The following is a 21,572-nucleotide window of genomic DNA, read 5'->3' on the forward strand; positions in this document are numbered from 1 at the left end:
CTTATTTTATTATAATACAAGACCGGGTCATATAATATAATGTAATGTAATGTAATGTAATGTAATGTAATGTAATGTAATATAATATAATATAATATAGCATAGCATAGCATAATATAATACAATAAAATACTGGGTCTGATATTAATTTTTGCACCAAAAGATGCATTAGAGCTGATTGTCCACCCTAGGTCTTTTTTTCAGGGAAACACAATGCCACCAGAAGTTGGGTGAATGATGGGAGAAGGTTGTTTGGTCCTGATAGAAACGTCAGCAAGCACCTCATAAAGGAGGAAGTCCTCTTGTGCCTAGACTATGATCACACAGAATTTAGACAAGGTTTTTTAATTGGATAGATGCGAAGATAAGTTTCATGTTGATTTGCTAACAATTTATTTTCCCCCTATGAACCAGCAATTATATTTGTAAAATGTTTTAATAAAGCAATAAACATGGATAGATCTATATAAAGATTTAACTGCCAATAGAGTTCCCTGGCAATAAGAAAGACAATGACCAAAGAGAAAACTGAGGAATGCATTCCCTTATTCCCCAGAAAGAACCAGCAGCTGAATTTCAATACTCTTGTATCTGCCCTCCGCTCAGCAAACTTTCCTGCCAATCAATATTCATGGACCAAAATGTTAATTTTAAGATGTTTTCTGTTTAAATTTTTATTGCTGATTTTCAACAGTGCAGTTGTGTGCATATGAAAATGGTGATAGGTTGGAACCACTGATACAAGGGAATACACCTCAATGCAGGAAGGTACGTACCTGGTAAATTTTTCTCAGTCTCAGGAGTCATGCAGACAGGACGGAACGGGTTCAGAGGAAATAGGTACTCTCATGACAGGGAGATTTTATCAAAACAGATCTGGAAGTTAACAATCAGGAGAAATAATCATACTAATCTCTGGGTACCCAGTAGGTGCTCAATAACTGTTTCTTGAATAAAATATAAAACGATTTCAATGAACTAGAAAGAGGTAGGGCTAAAATCACACTTTTCATAGTAATGCTATCCTTTTTGTTTGGTGGTGTTTTAAAATGATCATTTCTGTGGGGGGCGCCAGACTAAGGGGTGCAATGATGGATTGAAAAGGGGTTTGACCTTTAAGAACTCAACAGTTGCCTATGACCTGTGGAAGTTTTAGGGGATGTAAAAACCCTTCCCAGTAAATTGGGGCTGATCATCAAGATGCCCTGATCCCAGGATTACTTCCTCCAAATCTCTGAATCCTGGGGCCTAGCCATCACATATCCCAAAGAGCTCCCCTATGCCCATCACCACACTGACCACCACATGTACGCCCCCGTCATTGAGTCCACAGCCTCCTCATCAATCACTGATTCCCCAGAGTCCCCCTAAATCACTGACCCCTGTCATCCCCACCAGTGAGTCCCCCTACACGTCATCCACCTCTGATCCCACAGACAGCCCCATCACTGACACATCATTCTCCAATTACTAATCTCATAGCTCACACCAACCCTGCCTCCCAAACAAACCCAACACCAATCGCATATTCCTTCCACACCAGTGACTTCATAAATCTCTAATCACCGACCCTATGAACCCCTCCCCTCCATTACCAATCCAATAGACTCATCACCTCACTTAGCTACCTTCTGACCTGCAGCTCCTTTATCAGTTCCCGAAATGCCAGGCACGGCTTAACCTGGGACCGCTGTCACATCCATACTGGCGAACTCTCCTGCTTCCTGTCTGGTTGAGCAAAGCGCGGGGCTCCCCAGCCTGCGCTGTTCCGTACTGGGCGGTTTTGCCCACTTCGCATCCCCGGAGGCTTTGTTCAGGAGGCAATATGGCCGCTTCCAGGCACTGTGTCTGAATGGCAGCCGCCATCTTGAGAGTCCAGGCAGTTCCGTACATTTGGAGGAATTCACTCGTGGTTGGGATGTGCCACTGGCAGCTAGGCGAGAGAAGAAGGTGATGGCAAGGAGGATTATATAAGCGAGTAAGGTGTAAACTTTGCAGAGAGGTTTTACAGGAGCACTGGGGAAAAAGTTTGAGTGATACGTCCTCTATCAGAAGACTGCATTTGGTGTAAAAGGAAGACTTTGGAATAGTAAATGGTACAGCCCTCTACCGGGAGATTCTACTTGCTGAGAGGGGTGAAAACGTGGAATAGTATAATCACCTCCCGGGAGATTCCACTGTAGGAAAGAGGGACCAAAGTGATGAAAGAGTTCACTGGGAGGCAGAGAAAGGGGCTGCACAGTGATAATGGACTGTGTCCTAAAAACGATTGTAAGGAATTCTCTAGGGGAAATTACTGTAGCAACAAGTTGCAAAGGCCAATTGAAGGAAAAAGGAAAATTAAGAGACAAATAAGAGGAGACTGAGGCACGGAGAGAGGGATGGTGAGAAGCTGAGAATCAGAGAATAGGAGAAAACAGAAAGCAGAGATAATGGGAGCAAAAGAGAGGCCTGTGTAGGCGGAGAGACGGAAGACTGAAGGACAAAAAATGGGAGGCATAGGAACAGAAGTGGGAAGCTAAGAGACAGAACACGAGGCTCAAACAGAAAGGGAAATTGAGGCAGAGAAAGGGGAGACTAAAAAAGAGAAGAAGAAAAAAAGGAAGAGAGTGATGAGGTTAGATTTCAGGGAGGGGGAATCACTCTATTAAAAAACTGAACCAATAAACCATCATGTAAAACATCAATAAATCATCACTGTTATAACCTTTAGACCTTACATCAAGCTTTTATACTTTTTAAAAAATGCATGTTAAATTGATGTTTTGTGTGCATAAGTAGATAAAATTTTGAATCATTAGTTTTCATAGGAGCCACGTTGACTTCTGTAATTAAATGAGTAGCAATTTTACACTTAACAGGTTTGTTTTTCATGTCAAATAAAAACAAATCTGGACTTAGATAAGGAGAGATTTTATTCAGAAAGATGATTGAATTGGGAGAACACTCCAATCTCAGAAATCTGCAAGTATCTCAAAATCACACCAAAAAAGTCTTTTCTTTTATAGAGGGAGGGCCAAGAAGGGTTAGCACGGACTTTTAAGAGGTGGGGGTGTGCAAGTGGCAAAACCAGGGCACTTCAACAAGAAGTGTTTTTAGGATCCTCAGATTCTGAGAATAAGCTGTTAAGGATGTTTGCACATATATAATACTGGAGTGTGTGTTTAAACTGGAGGGCAAGCCAGAGTTTAGGGGCCTTTGGAGAGGAGAGAAGCCTGATTAATGTTTGGTCAAGACAAAGAAGAGGGTAAGAAATGGGCAGTTGTAATCACTCGCTTCAACTTGAACTTCCACAGTTACATCAATATGTATTGCATACCCTGTGCTTCAGATAGTATAGCCACTGTGCTAGGCACTAAGGGTATAGTAATAGTTAATTTGGAATCCTTAAGGAGTGATGCCAACGGAAGTTGTAGATATAGGAAGGGGCCATACTGTGGAAAGCCTTGTAGGAATTGTGAAAAATTTAGCTCTTAATCCTAAGAGTGATGGGAAGCTATCCTTATGTCGTATCTCATCAAAAAAGAAGAGGAAGGAGAATTCCCTCATAATGAAAGAAATAAAAATTAAAGCTGCAGTAAGACACTATGTCTCATCTATTAGCTTGTTAAAAAATGTATTCTAAATTTGGAATCACACAGTGTTGGTAAGGCCATGGGAATCAGGACTGCTCATATATTACTGGTGGTGGGCAGAAAAATGGTGTAGCCCCTCTACAGGGGGTTTGGCAATAGCTAGCAATCTCATGTATAAGTTATTTACTGCTGGGTAAAGAGTTACCTGGAACTTAGCAGTTTGAAACTATACACATTTAACGTTTCATAGTTTCTGTGAGTCGAATCTAGGAACAGCTTAGCTGGGTGGTTCAGGTTCAGCCTCTCATGAGGTTGCAGTCAAGCTGTTGGCCAGCACTGCACTTATTTCAAGGCTCAGTTGGAGAAGGCTATGCTTCCAAACTCAGTCAAGGGGCTGATGACAAGCCTCAGAATACCAGTTCCCAAATTCAGTTCCGTGTGGACCTTTCCTGGGGCTACTTGATTGTCTTTATGATATGGTAGTGGTATTCCCTCTTCTCAAGTCCACCTCATGATATGGTAGCTGGTTTCTATCAAGACCAAGTGAGTAGAGGGAGGGAGAGAGAGAATGAAAGAGCACAAACAAGACAGAAGCCACAGTCTTTTTATAATCTAAACTGAAAGTGATAGCTCATTACTTCTTCTGTGTTCTGTTTGCTAAGAATGAGTCACTCAGGCCTGCCGACTATTAAAGAAATAGGAGTTGAGCTCCCCCTCTTAAAAGGAGGATTATCAGAGAATATACGGATGTGTCTTTAAAACCACAACACTATATAGCTTTTACCCTTTTATTCAGAAACCCCACTTCCAGAGCTATATCCCAAGATACATTGACAAAAAGATATGGTCAAAGATTATTCATTGCGGTACTATTTTTAATACTAAAAGACAGCAGTCAACCCAAACATCTACTACCTGAGGTTTCGTATAAATTATGGCATACACACAAAACGGTACTGTTCAGCTGTAAGAGAGAGACAGAGAGAAATATCTCTATATACTAATATGGAGTGAAATTCATGATATAATGTTATGTGAACAAAACAAAGTGGAAAAAAATGAAAATAGTTACTACTATTTAATCATATATACATATATATGTATGTATATATACATAATACATATATATCACAGATTATAATCGTAAATTACAACTTTGTGTAATTAAGATAATAATCTTAAAATCAACTCATCCTATTCTATTTTCTTTATTTTACAAATGAGAAAATGATGTTCAGAAGAATTAAGTGATTTACCTGAGGTCACTCCACTAACAGGTGCTAGAGTTGGGTTCAAACTCCATCCACTCGTCCTGTGGCTGGAGTTTCTTGCTCTGCATTGCCCCTGCTGTCTCCATCCTCTGGTCATCTCTGTTTGAGAGCTGGAATAAGAGGCAGAGCATCCCATTGTTCACCTTCAGCTGGGAATGTGGGCAACTCAAATTTTTCACTGCTCTGTGCATGTCTGCTAATGACTGTCAAAGTACTGTGAGTACTGACTTGGGGGTTACAAATATATTTTAGCAAGTAGGTGAATTTGCAGATATGGAATATGTGAATAATATAGATCAAATGTTTACCTTAAAAATAACAAGAAAATAACTGAAGAATAAACCATTAAATAAAATACTATCTATTACTATAAAAGGTGTTATTCGTTATCTACTGTATTGAAATGTAGCAACTTATTCCCAAACTTAGTGGCTTAAAAATAACCCACATTTATTGTCTCCCTTTCTGTGGGTCAGGAATCTGAACATGGATTATCTGAGTCCTTTGCTTCAGGGTCTCCCACAAATCTATAATCAAAGTATTGGCCCAGGATAGGGTCTCATCTGAAGACTCAACTGGGGAGAGATCCACTTCCAAACTCAATTACATGATTGGTGACGGAATTCAATGCCTCAAGGATTGTTGGACTTCAAGCATTCCTGTTCTCGCTGGCTGTTGAATGGATGCTACCCACAGTACCCTGTCATGCAGGACTCTCCAACTTGTAACTTGCTTATTTAACAAAGCAAGAAAGTCAATATCTTTTATAACCTAATAACAGAAGTGACATACCCTCAATGTTGCCATATCCTATTGGTTAGGAACGACTTACTTACATGGAGAGTATTACATGGAGAATGCCAGGAGGTAGGACTCATTGTTGGCCATTTTAGACACTTCCTACCACAGGGAAACAGGAAAGAAGATAGAGGGGACAGAGATAGTACCTAATCTTCTTTTAATGTACAATGTTCTGTTGATTTGACTTTAGAAACACAAAAAATACAAAATTATAAAACAAAATTAAATCTTAGAAAACAATTCCAAACTTTTGCTTTTGGCCAAAGTGAAATAATGGAATGTATTGTACTTTCACCTGAAGCAATGGAAAAACCACACAAGTGTATGAATAAACAGTTTTCAAGCCATTAGACATCAGACAATGAAGGACATTGGTCCTTAAAGATGGGAAACAAATGAGGTAACCCCTTTGATTGCTCAGTCTACTGCCTTGAGAAAATTTCCAGGACACAACATAGGGAAGAGGAGCCCACATAGAGGCCATCAGACTCCCAGAGTTGAGAAAGAGCTAAAAGTACAGAAAGACTAAGAGAGCTCAAGTCACAGAGCAGAGGACCAAAGAGGAGAAAGCTGCACAAAAGGGGAACTACAGAGACTTGCAGAGGGTCCACTTCAAGTATTCATCAGAGTATTTATTGGTCAGTGTATGTAGGTAAGGAAACTATCAGAGTCTGGGAAAAGAAAGACATGAAAAGAATGAGGAAACAGTAACTGGAACTCACAAAAAGCCAAGGTTAATGCCTGTTGCTACAAGCCAGACTGGAAAACGTTTCATGGAGCATTGGGAAGAGTACTCAAAAAGTTCTGCTTCAATACTAGGAAATATAATTCACTCTGTGTAAAAATCTTGTTCATGTACCACCTAACAAATCAGAACTGAAAGGATCAAACTGCTTCTAAATGACAACTGAACTGCAGAGAAAAGTTTCAAAAACATTTATTGGAACACAAAAGTTCTAGCACCCAGCAAAGTTTGGCATCAGCCAATAATTACCAGGCATGTATAGAAACGAAAATGATACTCATAATGAGGAGAAAAATCAATAATAAAAAAAAAAGACCAGAATTGGAAGAGATGTTGGAAATTCCAGTCCTGGATATTAACAGGTTATTATAGATCTTAACAGTCATTAAAAATGTAATACGAGAATATTATGAACAACTTTAACATCATAAATTTGACAAGGTACAAGAAATGGACCATTTCCTCAAATACCAAAACTCAATCAAGTTGACACAGATAATCTGCATGGTCTTATAACTACATTTAAAAAATCATCCTTAATTAAAGACCTTGCAAAAAGAAAAGATGTCACTGGAGAATTCTACCAAAATTTAAAGAATTAAAATTGATTTTTTACACAACCTCTTCCAGAAAATAGAAAAGAAGGAACACATTCCAAATAATTTTATCAGGAAATTATTACCAAAATCACACCAAGACAGTACAATGAAAGAAAACTACAGACCACTGTCTCACGAACTTAGACACAAAAACCCTCAACAAAATATTAGCAAACCAAACACAACAATCTATTAAAGTAATTATACACAACGACCAAGTGGGATGTATTCCAGGTATGCAAAGCTGGCCCAAATTTGAAAATTAACCAATGGAACCCACCTATTGACACAATAAAAGAAATAGAATATGATTATATCAGTTAACACACACACGCAAAAAGGCATTTGACAAAAACCCAACACCTAACCGTGATAAAATCTCTCCAAAAAAAAGAATAATGGGGGGAATTCCCTCAACCTGTAAAGAGCATCTACCAAAAACAATGCCCCCCCCAAAAAAAAACACCCTACAGTATACATAATAATAATGAAAGACTGAATGTTTTCCCCACTAGATCAGGAATAAGACCACGGTGTTTGCTCTCACTACTCTAATTCAACACAGTACAGGAAATTCTACCCAGTAAAATAACACAAGAAAACAAAATTACAAGCAGAGTGATGAAAAAGGAAAGAAATAAAACTGTCCCTATATGCAAATGACATGGATAATCATCAAAGGAATTTACCAAAATACCTAAATCTAGTGAGTTCAGCAAAGGCACAGATGCATAAAAATCAATCACATTTCTGTATACTAACAATAAATGTATGGAAATAAAAACATAATACCATTTCAATCACGCCAAAAAAATAAAAATATTTAGGCCTACACTTAACATGTATGGGATTGTCAGAAAGTCACAAAATGTTGAAAGAAATCAAATAAATAGAGATACATACCGTGTCCACTATTGAAGACTCATAACAGCAAAGATGTTCATTCTTCCCAAATTGATCTATAGGTTTTAATTAAATTGATTGGGGTGACAATGATTAGCAAAATTACATGGGTTTCAAGTGTGCATTTCTATAATGCATCATCTATATCTCACATCGTGTGTTCACCACCCAGAGGCAGTTCTCCTTCCATCACCATATATTTGATCCCCTTTACCCTCTTCTACTATCCCTCTCCCCCCTTACCCTCTGGTAACCACTAAACTGTTGTCTGTGTCTATGAGTTTTTGTTTCTTTGTTTGTCTTGTTCCTTTGTTGCTTTGTTTTATATTCCACATACGAGTGAAGTCACAGAGTTTTGGACTTTTTCTGATTTATTTCTCTTAGCATAATAATCTCAAAATCCATCCATGTTGTCGCAGATGGCACTATTTCATCTTTTCTTATGGCAGAGTAGTATTCCATTGTGTATATATATCACTTCTTCTTTATCCAACCATCTATTGAAGGACACTTTGGTTGTTTCCATGTCTTGGCCACCATAAATAAAGCTGCAATGAACATCGGAGCACGTATATCTCTACGGATAAATGTTTTCAGATTTTTTGGGTAGATACCCAGGAGAGGGATTGCTGGGTCTTATGGCAATTCTATCCTTAATTTTTGGAGGAACCTCCATACTGTTTTCCATAGTGGCTGTACCAATTTACACTCCCCCCAACAGTGTCTGAGGGTTCCTTTTTCTCCACAGCCTCTCCAACACTTGTTATTCTTTGTCTTGTTGATGATAGCCATTCTAACAAGTGTGAAGTGATATCTCACTATGGTTTTGATTTGTATTTCCCTAGTAGCTAGTGAAGATCTATAGGTTTAATAAAATTTCTATTAAAATCGCAGCAAGTTTTTTTTGGAGACTTAGACAGGGTTATTCTAAAATTTATATGGAAAGGAACACGCCCTAGAATGATGAAAACAATCTTGACAATGAAGACAAAGTGGAAAGAATCACTCCTACAACTTCTATTCAACATTGTACTACAGGTTCTAGTCAGTGCAATAAAGCAAAAAGAAATAAAAGATGTCCAGTTTGGAAAGGAAAAAGTAAAACAATATTTGTAGATAACATGATCTTCTATGTAGGAAATCTGATATGTTCTATCAAACAAAGCCACTAGAACAAATCAGTAAGTTTAGGAAGGTTGAAGCATACTAGATAAATATACTATCATCAGTTGTATTTCCATCTACTACCAATAAACAATCAGAAATTAAAATAAAAACGTCTACAGATTTCTTTAACTATAAAAGGCTTGGGGGTGAATCTGACAAAAGATGTGAAACACCTGTACAATAAAAACTATAAAATATTGCTAAGAGAAATTTAAAAAGACATAAATGAAAGGACTATGTTGTGTTTATGTGTTAGAAGACTCATTATTGTAAATCTCCCCAAATTGATTTACAGGTTCAGTGCAATCCATTCAAAATTGCGGCAGCTTTTGAAAAGAAATTAAAAAGATGATTCTTAAGATTCCTACAGAAATGAAAAGGACTAAGAACAGCCAAAACAACTTTGCAAGAAAAATTTGTTTGAGGTTCAACACTACCTGATCTCAAGACTTATACAAATAGCTATTATAATCAAAACAGCGTGTTACTGGTATAAAGAAAGAAAAAAATGGATACATGAAACAAAATAGATAGTTCAGAAACAGATCCAACTGACATAATGACAACAAATTTTCAACAAAGCCATTTCAGTGGAGCAAAGAGTAGTATTTTCAACAAATGCTGCTGGAAGAATTACGTATCTATATTTTAAATGGAACCATAATCCTTTCTTCATATACAAAAAAAATTAATTCAAAATGGATCATAGCCCTAAATATAAAATCTGAAACTATAAAACTCCTAGAAGAAAATATAGGAGAAAACCCTTGTGACTTAGGATTAGGCAAAATTTCTTAGATAATAACACTAAAAGCATAAATGATAAAATAATAAATAATAAATAGGATTTTGGTCGTCAATAGACACCAGTAGGAGAATGAAATGATAAGCCATAGACGAGGAGAAAATGTTTTCAAATCACATATCTGACAAAGAACTGAAGCCAGAATATATGAAGAACTCTAATAACCAAACCATTAAAACTGAGCAAAAGATTTAACAGACACTTCACCAAAGATATACTGATGGCAAATAAAAACATGAAAAGATGCCCAACATCATTAGTTACCAGGGAAATGCTAATTAAAACCACAGTGTGATACCACTACACACCTAATAAAATGACTAAAATTTAAAAACTAATATTTACCAAGTGTTGGCAAGGATGTAGAGAAACACACACTGCTAGTGGGAATATAAAATGGTGCCATCACTTTGGAAAATAGATGATTTGCTTTAAACATAAACCTATATGATTCAGCCATTCCATTCCTAATATTTATCCAAGAGAACAAGTATTAGGCATGTGTGCATACAACATACAATATCCATGACTTATGCATACAAATATTTGCACAGGAATGCTTACAGCAGCTTCATCTGTAACGACTAAAAACTGGAAGTAACTCAAATATCCATTGCAGGCAAATGGATAAACTACCATACAATGGAATACTAATTAGCAAAAGAATGAACTCTTGATACATACAACAAATTGGATGAAATTCAAAATAATACGCTGAGTGAAAGAAACCAGTAAAAGCAAGAATGCATACTTTGTGATTCCACTTCATCAAATTCTAGGAAATGCAAAAGAATAGAGTGGCCAAAAGCAGATCAGTGGTTGCCTGAGCATGGGGTTGAGAGCTGGGGAAGGATGACTAACTACCAAAGGTAAGAACTTTTGGGGATGATGAACACGTGCGTTATCTTGATTGCAGTGAGTCTCACTGGTGTATACATAAGCCAAAAGTTATCAAATTGTACGCTTTAAATATGTGCAGTTTATTGTGTGTCTATTAAACCTAAATAAATTTGCTTAAAAAAGAAACCTACATCCTCTGCTCCTTCCTCACATTTCTGATGTGATTATAAATACCTCTTCTCATTCATTCCACTTTAGCCATTCTTGTTCTTTCCCAAGTGATTTTCACCTTAAAGCTTTTGAAATGCTCTTCTTACTAGTATACAGATTTATCATTACTCTAACCAACTGCCATAGCAAATAAGAAAGATTTAGATGATCTTCCCAAAATGAGAATAACTTTCTCTTCTTTTCTTTCTTAATTTCAGCTTACCCACACTTTATATACTTTCCAATGTATGAAATTTTGGAATATAATTCCACATGGGTTGTTAAACCAGTAAAACTGTTTATTCATTCTATCATTTAGTCTTTCAACAAATATTTAGTGAAAAGCTATTATATGCCATGCATTCTTCTAGAGCTTGAACTTTATCATTATAATATAGCTAAATATTCCTGCCCCAGTTATGCTTAAATGCTACCAAAATGGACAGACAAGAAAAATAAACAAAATAAATTACAATATGACAAGCATGCCATTAAAAAGTGAAAAAAAGCAAGGTGATTAGTAACACTTGGGGGAGTATTGTAGTGCCACATATGCAGGTCGGCTCAGCTTAGAAAAGGCTGATCTAATCAGTCATGAACAAGAACCATAATGCAATATAATTCTCCCGTGATAAAATAATAGATAATGGCAAGGAAGAGGGTCTGCTCCTCAAGGCTACCAGAAGAAAGAGAATACAAAAGATTAGAGCAGGGATAAACATAATAGACAATAGAAACCAATAGAGAAAATCAACAAAACCAAGAGTTGGTTCTTCAAAAAGATCAACAAAAATGGCACACCTTTAGCTAGACTGACGAAGGAAAAAAAAAAGATTCAAATAACTATCATCGGAAATGAAAGAGGGGACATTTTAACTGATTTTACAGAAATAAAAAACATTATAAGAGAGTACTATGAACAACTGTATACCAAACAAATTGGATAATCTAGATGAAATGGACAAACTCCTACAAACCCAGAGCTTACCAACACTGAATCATGAAGAAATAGAACATCTGAATGCCCAGAACTAGTAAGAAGATTGAATAAGTAATCAGAAACCTCCCAACAAATAACCATAACTACAACTGCCTCTGGCACCCTCTCTTCCACATCAGAGATCAGGGAGAGACACAGATCATATATCACTCCTGTTAGAGATAAAGAGTTTGATTTCCAAAGAGAAGCAAGATCTAGACAAGCAAGGAAGGCAAGATCAAAACAAAGTGTGACAGTGACTGATATTCAGGGAGCTAAAAACACAATAGGAAGAAATTGTTCTACCTAAACCAGAGAACAAGAAAATGAAGAAAAAAAGAAACACAAAATAAAGAGAAGGAGTCAGAAACATCTAGAGATGAATATAAACAAAAGTACTCCAGAATATATGATGAGATTTATCAGTGCCACAGACTAGAATCAACTTCAAGTTCAACCACTCCACCTCTTGACTTTCTACCATGAGCAGTTCACTCTATGCTTCAAGCAACTAAACAGCTAAACAGCCCACATAGTCGTATAGGTATGACTTCTGTTTACTCCAGAGTATTAACAAACAAACAAAAAATAAAAGTAAGAGAGGGAGAAAAAAAGAGAACAGGAAAAAGTAGATTAAATTACAACCTAAATCAGAGAATGATGGCGACTAAGAGAGAAAAGATCTACCAAAGTTTCATATCAGAAACAAGGTAGTGATGAGAATGAAGAACAGCAATCATACAGAAGAGGATTCAAATAAGGAAGTTACACAGATTCCATTTCTAGATGTGAAACCAGTTCCACATCAGCTAGTGATCAGTATGATTCCTTGCTGGGTTGCTCTGGATCATACAGTTACTTAGAATAAAGAAAACCTTACAGTAGCAGGCTAGAAAAGGATAATTCAATGGACTTTAAAAAGCATTATGAACAAATTCTAGCTGAAAATGAAAAACTGAAAACAGTTGCATGATACAAATATGGAACCGACAAATTGTAAATTTTAATTGGAAAAGGCCACCAAGAGATAAGAAAGATTTGTGGAGAGGTCACTATTGGAAATAGAAAAAAAGGAATGAAGAGCTTCAGAAAGAAGAATATCTGAAATGGAAGAAGAGCTCAAATGTTACCAGACCTAAAAGCAGACAACCAGAGTCTAAAGGGTGAAAACGGGGCCCTGTTAGAGTTATTAGCAAACTTTCCAAATTAAAAAAGGAATGAGTAATAAAATTGCACCTTCTGAGGAGGGAGTTCTCAGAGAAGGCTTTCCCACATTCAGTACACTCATATGGCTTCTCTCCTGCATGAGCTCGGTGGTGTATAATTTGATGAGACTTCTGGGAGAAAGCCTTTCCACACTGATTACATTCATAAGGCTTCTCTCCAGTGTGAATTCTCTGATGTATAATAAGGAGTGATTTCTGGGAGAAGGCTTTTCCATAGTCATTACATTCATATGGTTTTTCCTCGGAATGAACTCTTTGATGTATAATGAGGGATGATTTTTGTGAGAAGGCTTTTCCACATTCAGAACATTCATAAGGTTTCTCCCCAGTATGAGTCCTCTGATGTACAATGAGATGTGACTTCTCACTGAAGGCTTTCCTACATGCACTGTAATCATGTTTCTCTCCAGTATGAATTCTTTGATGTATAACGAGCTGTGAGTTTTTAAGATTTTCTACATTCAATACATAAATAGGTCTTCTCCCCAGTTTCAACATTTACATACTGAATAAAAGATTGTTTATTGTTGATAACCTTTTCACACTGACCATTTTCACTGTGTTTCACTCCATTATACATTTTTTTATGCTTAGAATAGAAAGAACTAGGTGTTCTCCCACATTCAAAATTCTCCTCAGTGTTTTTCTTGCATTACCCCCATTACAACAGAAAAGGTTTATATTAGGTTTCAAGCTCTTTTCAAATGAATCACATTTATACATTCTTTGCCTTGAAGTAGCTAGCTCTGTACAGTCATAAAATATTTTTCCAAATGCATTATATGTATGGCCTGACTCTTCAATAACTGTTTGTTGTTGATGACCATGATTTGCCTACAAAGTCTTCTTGATTTTCCTGATCTTTCTCCAGCTGGTCATCGCCTTGCCAGACCTTTCACATGGAGGACAATGAATGATCCCTTATGACACTTTCCAGTATCTCCTTAAAGAAAGAACATCTTCAAGTATATCCAATTGAGGAGTATCAAGTGTAGTATCTCTGTCTGAAAGATTAAAGAAACAAAAGAAAACAGATATAAAGATTTAGTAGAGGACTGAAGAGGTCAAACCAGTGGATGTTCCAGAATGGTCCATGAAGACGGAGAATTGGGAGGGCAACAGGGCATTTAAAACACAATGAAACATGTAAGTTTATCAGGTGAGTAATTAAAGATGGACTTTACTCCTACAGTGGTAACAATGAGGTAGTCATGAAATTCCCCTCAGAAAACAGGTATAAAACTGAATAAAATGATTTTTAAAACTATCATTCAGGGCATTGGAAAACTACCAAAGACAGGTCACAAGGTGAAAAGTATTTACTCACCAAACACTTGTACTTCATTAGGTAAGAATGGGGAACTTGTGGCATTCTTTCCTAGGGTTTTCCTGTCTCCCATCCCTATCTGTCAATTTGTATTGACAGATAATGCAAATCCACTGGGTACAGTTTAATGCTGATGGTAAACCAGCTAGAAATTTAACAGGGAGAATTTGAAAGCAAAAGAGTTACAGAAAGATTGAGATAATAAACTCTCTGTATATCCCTACTTGACTGCTAAAATATTTGTGCAAAGAGCCCAGCAGTGATTGAATGTCTAGACAGACTTGCAAATTTGTTATACTTTTCAAGCATTCTGACACATGCATAACTCAGGTGGCAAAGAGTGGAAGCCAGACTGGCTTTAGATGTCTGATATAACTTCTGTCCAAATCACTAGTTCACCTCTATGTTGTGCAGGTGTTGGGGAATCCCTTAGAGAGTCTAGCTTAAAAACAAACAAACAAACAAAACTAAGCAGACATCAGTGATGGCACTCTATGGGAGACACAGATGTCACAGTTTGAATCCAAGCAAGTTAAGTGCCTCTAAAACAAAAACAAGAACCCTCAGGACTAGAAAATTTCAGAGACAGCACAACATACGTATTATCTATCATGTAGTCTTCAACCAAAAATTACTAGACATATAAAGAAACAGGAGATGGTGACTTATATACTAAGACATAAAATCAGTCAATAGAAACTGACTCTAAGTGGGTGTAAATGTTGGGTTTAGCAAAAGGAGTCCTCAAAAAAGCTATTATAAACATATTGCAAAAAATTGAGAGAAAAGATGCTAAGAAATGAACAAATAGGCAATTTTAAAAGAGAAAAAACTATATGAAAAAAACAGTTCGACTATGAAGAGGCAGCAAAAGGAAATTTTCAGAGTGATGGAGCTTTATCATGTCATGATTGTGGATGTAGTTAACTTTTTCTATGCCTTTGTCAAAATTTAAAGAAAGAGTAACATTTATTTTATATAAATTAAAAAATAAAAGAACCGAATGAAAATTCTCAGGCTGAAATGAAAATTTTACCGGGGGGGCTCATTATATTTGAGAAAGCAGAAAGCAAAATCAGAATCATAAACTTGAAGATACATCACTAGAAATGATCCAACCCAAAGAACAACAACAAAAACAAAAAAGGATTATAAAAAAAATAAACAGAACCTCTGCAATCTGTAGAGCAATATTTGGCATTACAGCACATATATAATTGGTGTGCTAGAAAGAGGGGAGAGAGGGGGGCAAGAAAAATTGGGAGAAATATCTTTAAAATTACCAACTTTCATGAAAAACATTACACATCAAAGAAGCTCACCAAACCTCAGGTGGGATACCTAGTCAATTAGCCACATTATCTTGGACATATTTCACAACACTGAAAGCACAATGGCTAAAATGTTGGAAGCTGATTCAACTTAGAAAAGAGTATGACAATTCATTAAGATGTAGAAAACAGGCTCATTCCACATCATAAGTTATACAGTGATAAGAAGGCAAGTACTGTTCAAGCTATTCTATATAAGATTTTCAAAGAGAAATAAAACATATTTTCAATGTTTTACATTGCAGAGTACTAAACAGTTTCACTATATTTTTATTTTTTATACAGTTATAACCAAGAGTAAGATAGTTTTTCATGTTCTGACAAAAAAGTTTAAAGGTCACAAAACAATGATCCTTTTTTCCCATTGATTATTTAAATTATTTCGCAAAGTTTTGGTTTCCATGGTAATTTTTATGGTCCCTTACTACCATACAAAGTGAGGACTACCTGTACTTAAGGTCTCATATAGAAAACAAAACAAGTCTCAAGTGACTGATCTATGCTCCCACCTAAGAAGGGAGAAAATGAACAAATTACACTCCAAATAAGTCGAATAAGAAAAAATAAAGATCAAACCGGAAATCAATGAAATAGGAAATGGACAAATAGAGTAAAATCAATGACATCAAAACATAATTATTTTAAAAAATTAATGAAATTGATATGTTTTAGCTAGTGATAAAAAAAAGAAGACATAAAGTAACGATATTAGGAATGACAGACAGACCTTTTCTACAATAGATCCTATAGACATAAAAGAAAAAAAAGTGAATATTATGAAAAATTACATATCAATGAATTTGACCATTTTGATGAAATGGAAAAACTCCTTGAAAGACACAAATTACCAATACTGACCCATGAAAAACTAGATAGTCTAAATAGATCCACATTAAGGAAAGAAACTTAGTAAATAAAAATCTTCCCACAAAGAGAAGTCCAAACCTAGACTGATAAGTTCTATCACTGTAATAAACCATAACCATCAGTAGAACAGCTTTTTAAAGTCTGTTTTAAGTCCTTCTAGCAAATCATCAAATCTGAGTGTTGTCTTGTAGACCCACAACACGACTAGCAAACCAAATCCAGCAACATATAAAAAGAATTATATGCCATTATCAAATGGAACTTGTCTAGGAATGTAAGGTTGGTTTAGTATCCAAAGATCTATTAATTAAAATTCAGTAATACCTCAGGGTGGCCAGTTAGCTCAGCTGGTTAGAAAGCGGTGCTCTTAACAACAAGGTTGCCAATTGATCCCCACATGGGCCACTGTGAGCTGCACCCTCCACAACTAGATTGAAACAACTACTTGACTTGAAGCTGATGGGTCCTGGAAAAACACACTTAAAAAAATATTCAGTAATACCTCATATATTCATAAATAGATTATCTTAATGGATACAGAAAATGCATTTGTCAAAATCCAACACACTTTCATGATAAAAACACTCAACAAACTACAATAGAAGGGAACTTCCTCAACCTGACAAAGGGCATAACAGGTTAGAGCTAACATACTTAACAGTGAAAAACTGGATTTTCCCCATAAGGTCAGGAACAAAACAAGGATGTCTACTCACCATTCTATTCAACATTGTACTGGGGTTCTAGCCAGGGCAATTTAGAAAGGAAAAGAAATAAAAGGCATTCAATGTGTAAAGAAATGTTTAAAACTATCTCTATTTGGAGATAAAAAAATCATTTATATAGAAAATCCTAAGAAACCAACTAAAAAAGTTTTCGAACTAATAAATGAGTTCAGCAAGTTTGCAGGATACCAGACCAATATACAAAACTCAATTGTATTCCATACTTGCTATGGACAATCAAAAAATGAAATTAATAAAACATTTCCATTTATAATAGCATCCAATAGAATACAATACTAAGAAATAAATTTAACAAAGAGCTAGACAACTTAGACTCTGAAAACTATAAAACATTATTGAAAGAAATTAAAGAAGATCTAAATAAATGGAAAAAACATTTCATGTTCCATGGATCAGATGACTTAATATTGTTAAGACGGCAATACACCTCAAGTTGATCTACAAATTCAACCAATCCCTATGAGAATTTGAAGATGTTTATTTGTAGAAATTGATACTGTGATTCTAAAATTCATATGAACCCTGAAGAACCAAAACAATCCTCAAAAAGAAAAACAATGTTTTAAAAAAATGACACTTCCCAATTTCAAAACTTACTATAAACAACAGTAATCAAGAGAGTGTGATATTGGCATAGGACAGATATATAAGATCAATAGAATACTCAGTCCAGAAATAAACCTTTTCATTTATGGCCTATTGATTTTTTTGCAGAGGTGCCAAGATCATTCAATGGGAAACGAATAGTCTTTTCAATAAATGGTGCCAGAACAACTGGATACCACATGCAAAAGAATAAAACTGGACTCTTACCTCACACCATATGTAAAAACGAACTCAAAATGGATCAAAAACCTAAATTTAAGAGCTTATTTTCTGGTTAAGTCTTATTTTCAGGGAAACACGGTAATAATAATAGCTAATGAATAAAACTTTGTATGTGCCAGACAGTATTCTGAGTACTTTATACCTGTTGTCTCATTTAATCCTCATAACAACACTACAAGGTAGGTGCTGTTATTATCCTTTTTTATAGAAGGGAAAATTGGGACCCAAAGAGATCAAGTAACTTGACCTGTGCCACACATCTAACTAGTGATGGAGCTAGGATTTCAACCCTGGAATCTGGATTCAGAGTCCATGTACCTAACTGTAATTCCTCTTTTATATGTAGTAGGTGGAGAGCAAGATGGGGAGAGTATTTCAAAGTTAGGATTGATACAGTATCTGTAAACTGTTATAGAATAAGATGATCAACTCAGCAATCAGAATACAGTAGCGAATCTAATCCTGATTCAAGTAGAACTTGGCTGATTCTGTGACCGATATTCCTCTTACTGGACATATGAATTCCTGGGCCCTCACACCCATACAAGAAGGAATGACTGCTATTAGAGACAATCCCCTTTTTGAAACACTGGCTACAAAGATGTTCCTGTTTGCAAGTGGAATTGATGGTTTTGAAAAATCAGTTCATGTTGATGGATAAATAGACTGGTGCTCAAAGACACTGGAAGCAAAGAGACAAGTGAATATTGAACTGCAGCAGTCCACCAATGAGTTGATGAGGCTCCAGTTCAGATCTCTCTGCTCCTCATCCAGCCCTTCCTTTATTTTCTCTAATTACCACTTCACTCCAGGCACTTTTAATTCTCCTAGGGGGGGTCTCCCCATTGACCTATCGCAGCTGTCCTTTGTGTTACTTTTTACCACTCCTTGGGATTATTTCCACACCTCTCCTTTACAGCTGTCCAATTTGCCAATTCCCATTTGCATATAGCCTGATATATTTGTATTCATTGCTGTATTCTCTGTTTCTTTACTACAATTAAAGAAAAAAGTTGTGGTTTTCTTACAAAGCTCGGGGTGGGGGGCGGTGATTCCATTTAGTTTTGGTGTTTCTTTTATATATGGATATTAGTCCTTAAAGTAAAGATTCAATTTCACAATAGGGTGAAAAGTTATAAGCCATAATACAGAGATATTCACCAACATATTCACCAACATATAGTCTCTTTTGCTACCTTCTAGAAGAAGTCCGGCAAGTTCACGACCTTGTAGAGAGGTTCCAGAGGAACCAAGAAACACTTCTGAGGCACACTGCATTCATTGACTGAAAAACTATGACTGAGGAAAAGAGTAACAAGCATAATGCCCGTAGAAATATGTTTTATTTCCTAAGCACAGACTTTGTTTCTTTAAAACAAAGACTCCAAAAAAGACTCCAAAAATTTGACTCTTATGGTAGGAGTTTGAACTATTTAGACTTATTGAATGGTAATAGAAGATATGCAAGAAATAATGAATGCAGTGAATATGGGAAATTCTTTTTGCAGAAGTCAGACCTCGTTATATACAAGAGAACTCATACAGGAGAAAAGCCTTTTGAATGTACTGAGTGTGGGGAAGCCTTCAGCAAGAAATCAAATCTCATTATACATCTGAGAATCCGTATTCAAGAGAAACCTTATGAGTGTACTGAACGTAGAAAAGCTTTCTCCCATAAATCACACCTCATTGAACATCAGAGAATTCCTGGGGAGAAACCTTATGAATGTAATGAGAGTGGGAAAGCCTTTTTCCAAAAATCACACCTCAACATTCATCAGAGAACTCATACTGGAGAGAAGGCCTATGTGTGTAATGAATGTGGGAGAACCTTCAGCCTGAAGTCACACTTCTTTGTACATCGGAGAATACACACAGGAGAGAAACCTGATGTATGTAACAAGTGTGAGAGAGCTTTCAGTGACGTGTCATGCCTTAGTAGACACCAGAAAATTCCTATGAGGGAGAAACCTTTTGAATGTAATGAGTATAAAAAATTGTTTTCTGAGAAGTCTGACCTTATTATACATCACAGAACCCATACAGAGGAAAAACCCTATGAATGCAATCAATGTAGAAAAGCCTTCAGACATAGCTCAGCCCTCTGTCGACATAAGAGGACTCATAAAGAGAAAATTTCTTAAAAGAGAAATTAATGTGGGAGTATCTTCAACTAAAAATTAGTGACAGAAAGCCTTTAGTAGAAATCAAATCTTATTATGTATCAAGTCTTACTAAGAAGAAGCTATTAAGTAAACATATTTTAAAAAGAGTGTAGGGGCCAGCCCGGTGGCTCAGGCGGTTGGAGATCCATGCTCCTAACTCCGAAGGCTGCCGGTTCGATTCCCACATGGGCCAGTGGGCTCTCAACCACAAGGTTGCCAGTTCAACTCCTGGAATCCTGCAAGGGATGGGGGGCTCTGCCCCCTGCAACTAAGATTGAACACGGCACCTAGAGCTGAGCTGCCTCCCAGAAGGCTCAGTTGGTTGGAGCGCGTCCTCTCAACCACAAGGTTGCCGGTTCGACTCCTGGAGTCCTGCAAGGGATGGTGGGCTGTGCCCCCTGCAACTAGCAACAGCAACTAGACCTGGAGCTGAGCTGTGCGCTCCACAACTAAGACTGAAAGGACAACAACTTGACTTGGAAAAAAGTCCTGGAAGTACACACTGTTCCCCAATAAAGTCCTGTTCCTCTTCCCCAAAAAAAAAAAAAAAAAAAGATTTTTTTTTTATTAAAATGTAGCTTTGTTTCTGTAGAAATCATATTCCAGATGTGATGCCAAAGTATTTCTAGACCATATTACAGAAAGTATACCTGCCTATTAAAGATATATCACTGTGGACCACAAAAATTTTTTGATATATTAACAACTGGACTAATCAGAACAAAATTAGAAGACAGTATATGGACAATCTGCAAGATATGAAAGCATTGTATTCCTAGCTGTACTGCATTGTATTATGTACCATACAACATAAATCATATATGAGTTCGAAGTGCATATGTGAAGCTCACATAATTGTGAATATAAGAATTATATATAGAATGTCATCTACCAAGGTTTTCCACATTAAATAATACCATTTTTCTTCTATTAAGGCAGTATGAATTTTAACAAAAACACGAATTCGATAAGTATTACAAAGGTGTTATTTACATAAAAATTTAAATATGAGATCGATATCTTATGAGAGTTTTAATAAAATAAAATAGCTTTGGCCTCTTAGAACACTTAGCACAATTTAAAAAGTAGTTTCTGGTGACTAAATTACCCCCTTCTTACATGCTGTTGTTGTTCTTCCCCTAAACTCATCATGTTGAAGCTCTAATGTTCAGTACCCCAGAATGGGA

At 36.3% G+C, this 21,572-nt stretch overlaps 1 protein-coding gene and 1 pseudogene across 1 annotated transcript in view; one reads left to right on the forward strand and one right to left on the reverse strand.

Moving 5' to 3' along the window:
- ZNF300 (zinc finger protein 300) overlaps positions 1–21,572 on the reverse strand; it is a 50,081-nt gene that overhangs the window by 8,975 nt on the left and 19,534 nt on the right. The window contains exons 2-4 of the mRNA XM_033096914.1: positions 4,832–4,956; positions 1,616–1,933; positions 777–876 (exon numbers count right to left, since the gene is read on the reverse strand). Coding sequence (XP_032952805.1) covers positions 777–807 — 31 coding nt within the window. The 5' untranslated portion in view covers positions 808–876; positions 1,616–1,933; positions 4,832–4,956. The remainder of the gene's footprint in view (positions 1–776; positions 877–1,615; positions 1,934–4,831; positions 4,957–21,572) is intronic.
- Positions 12,002–13,105, forward strand: LOC117016612 (protein phosphatase 1 regulatory subunit 12A-like; annotated as a pseudogene).

Source organism: Rhinolophus ferrumequinum, chromosome 24 (genome assembly GCF_004115265.2).
Source record: "Rhinolophus ferrumequinum isolate MPI-CBG mRhiFer1 chromosome 24, mRhiFer1_v1.p, whole genome shotgun sequence".
Classification (NCBI taxonomy): domain Eukaryota; kingdom Metazoa; phylum Chordata; class Mammalia; order Chiroptera; family Rhinolophidae; genus Rhinolophus; species Rhinolophus ferrumequinum.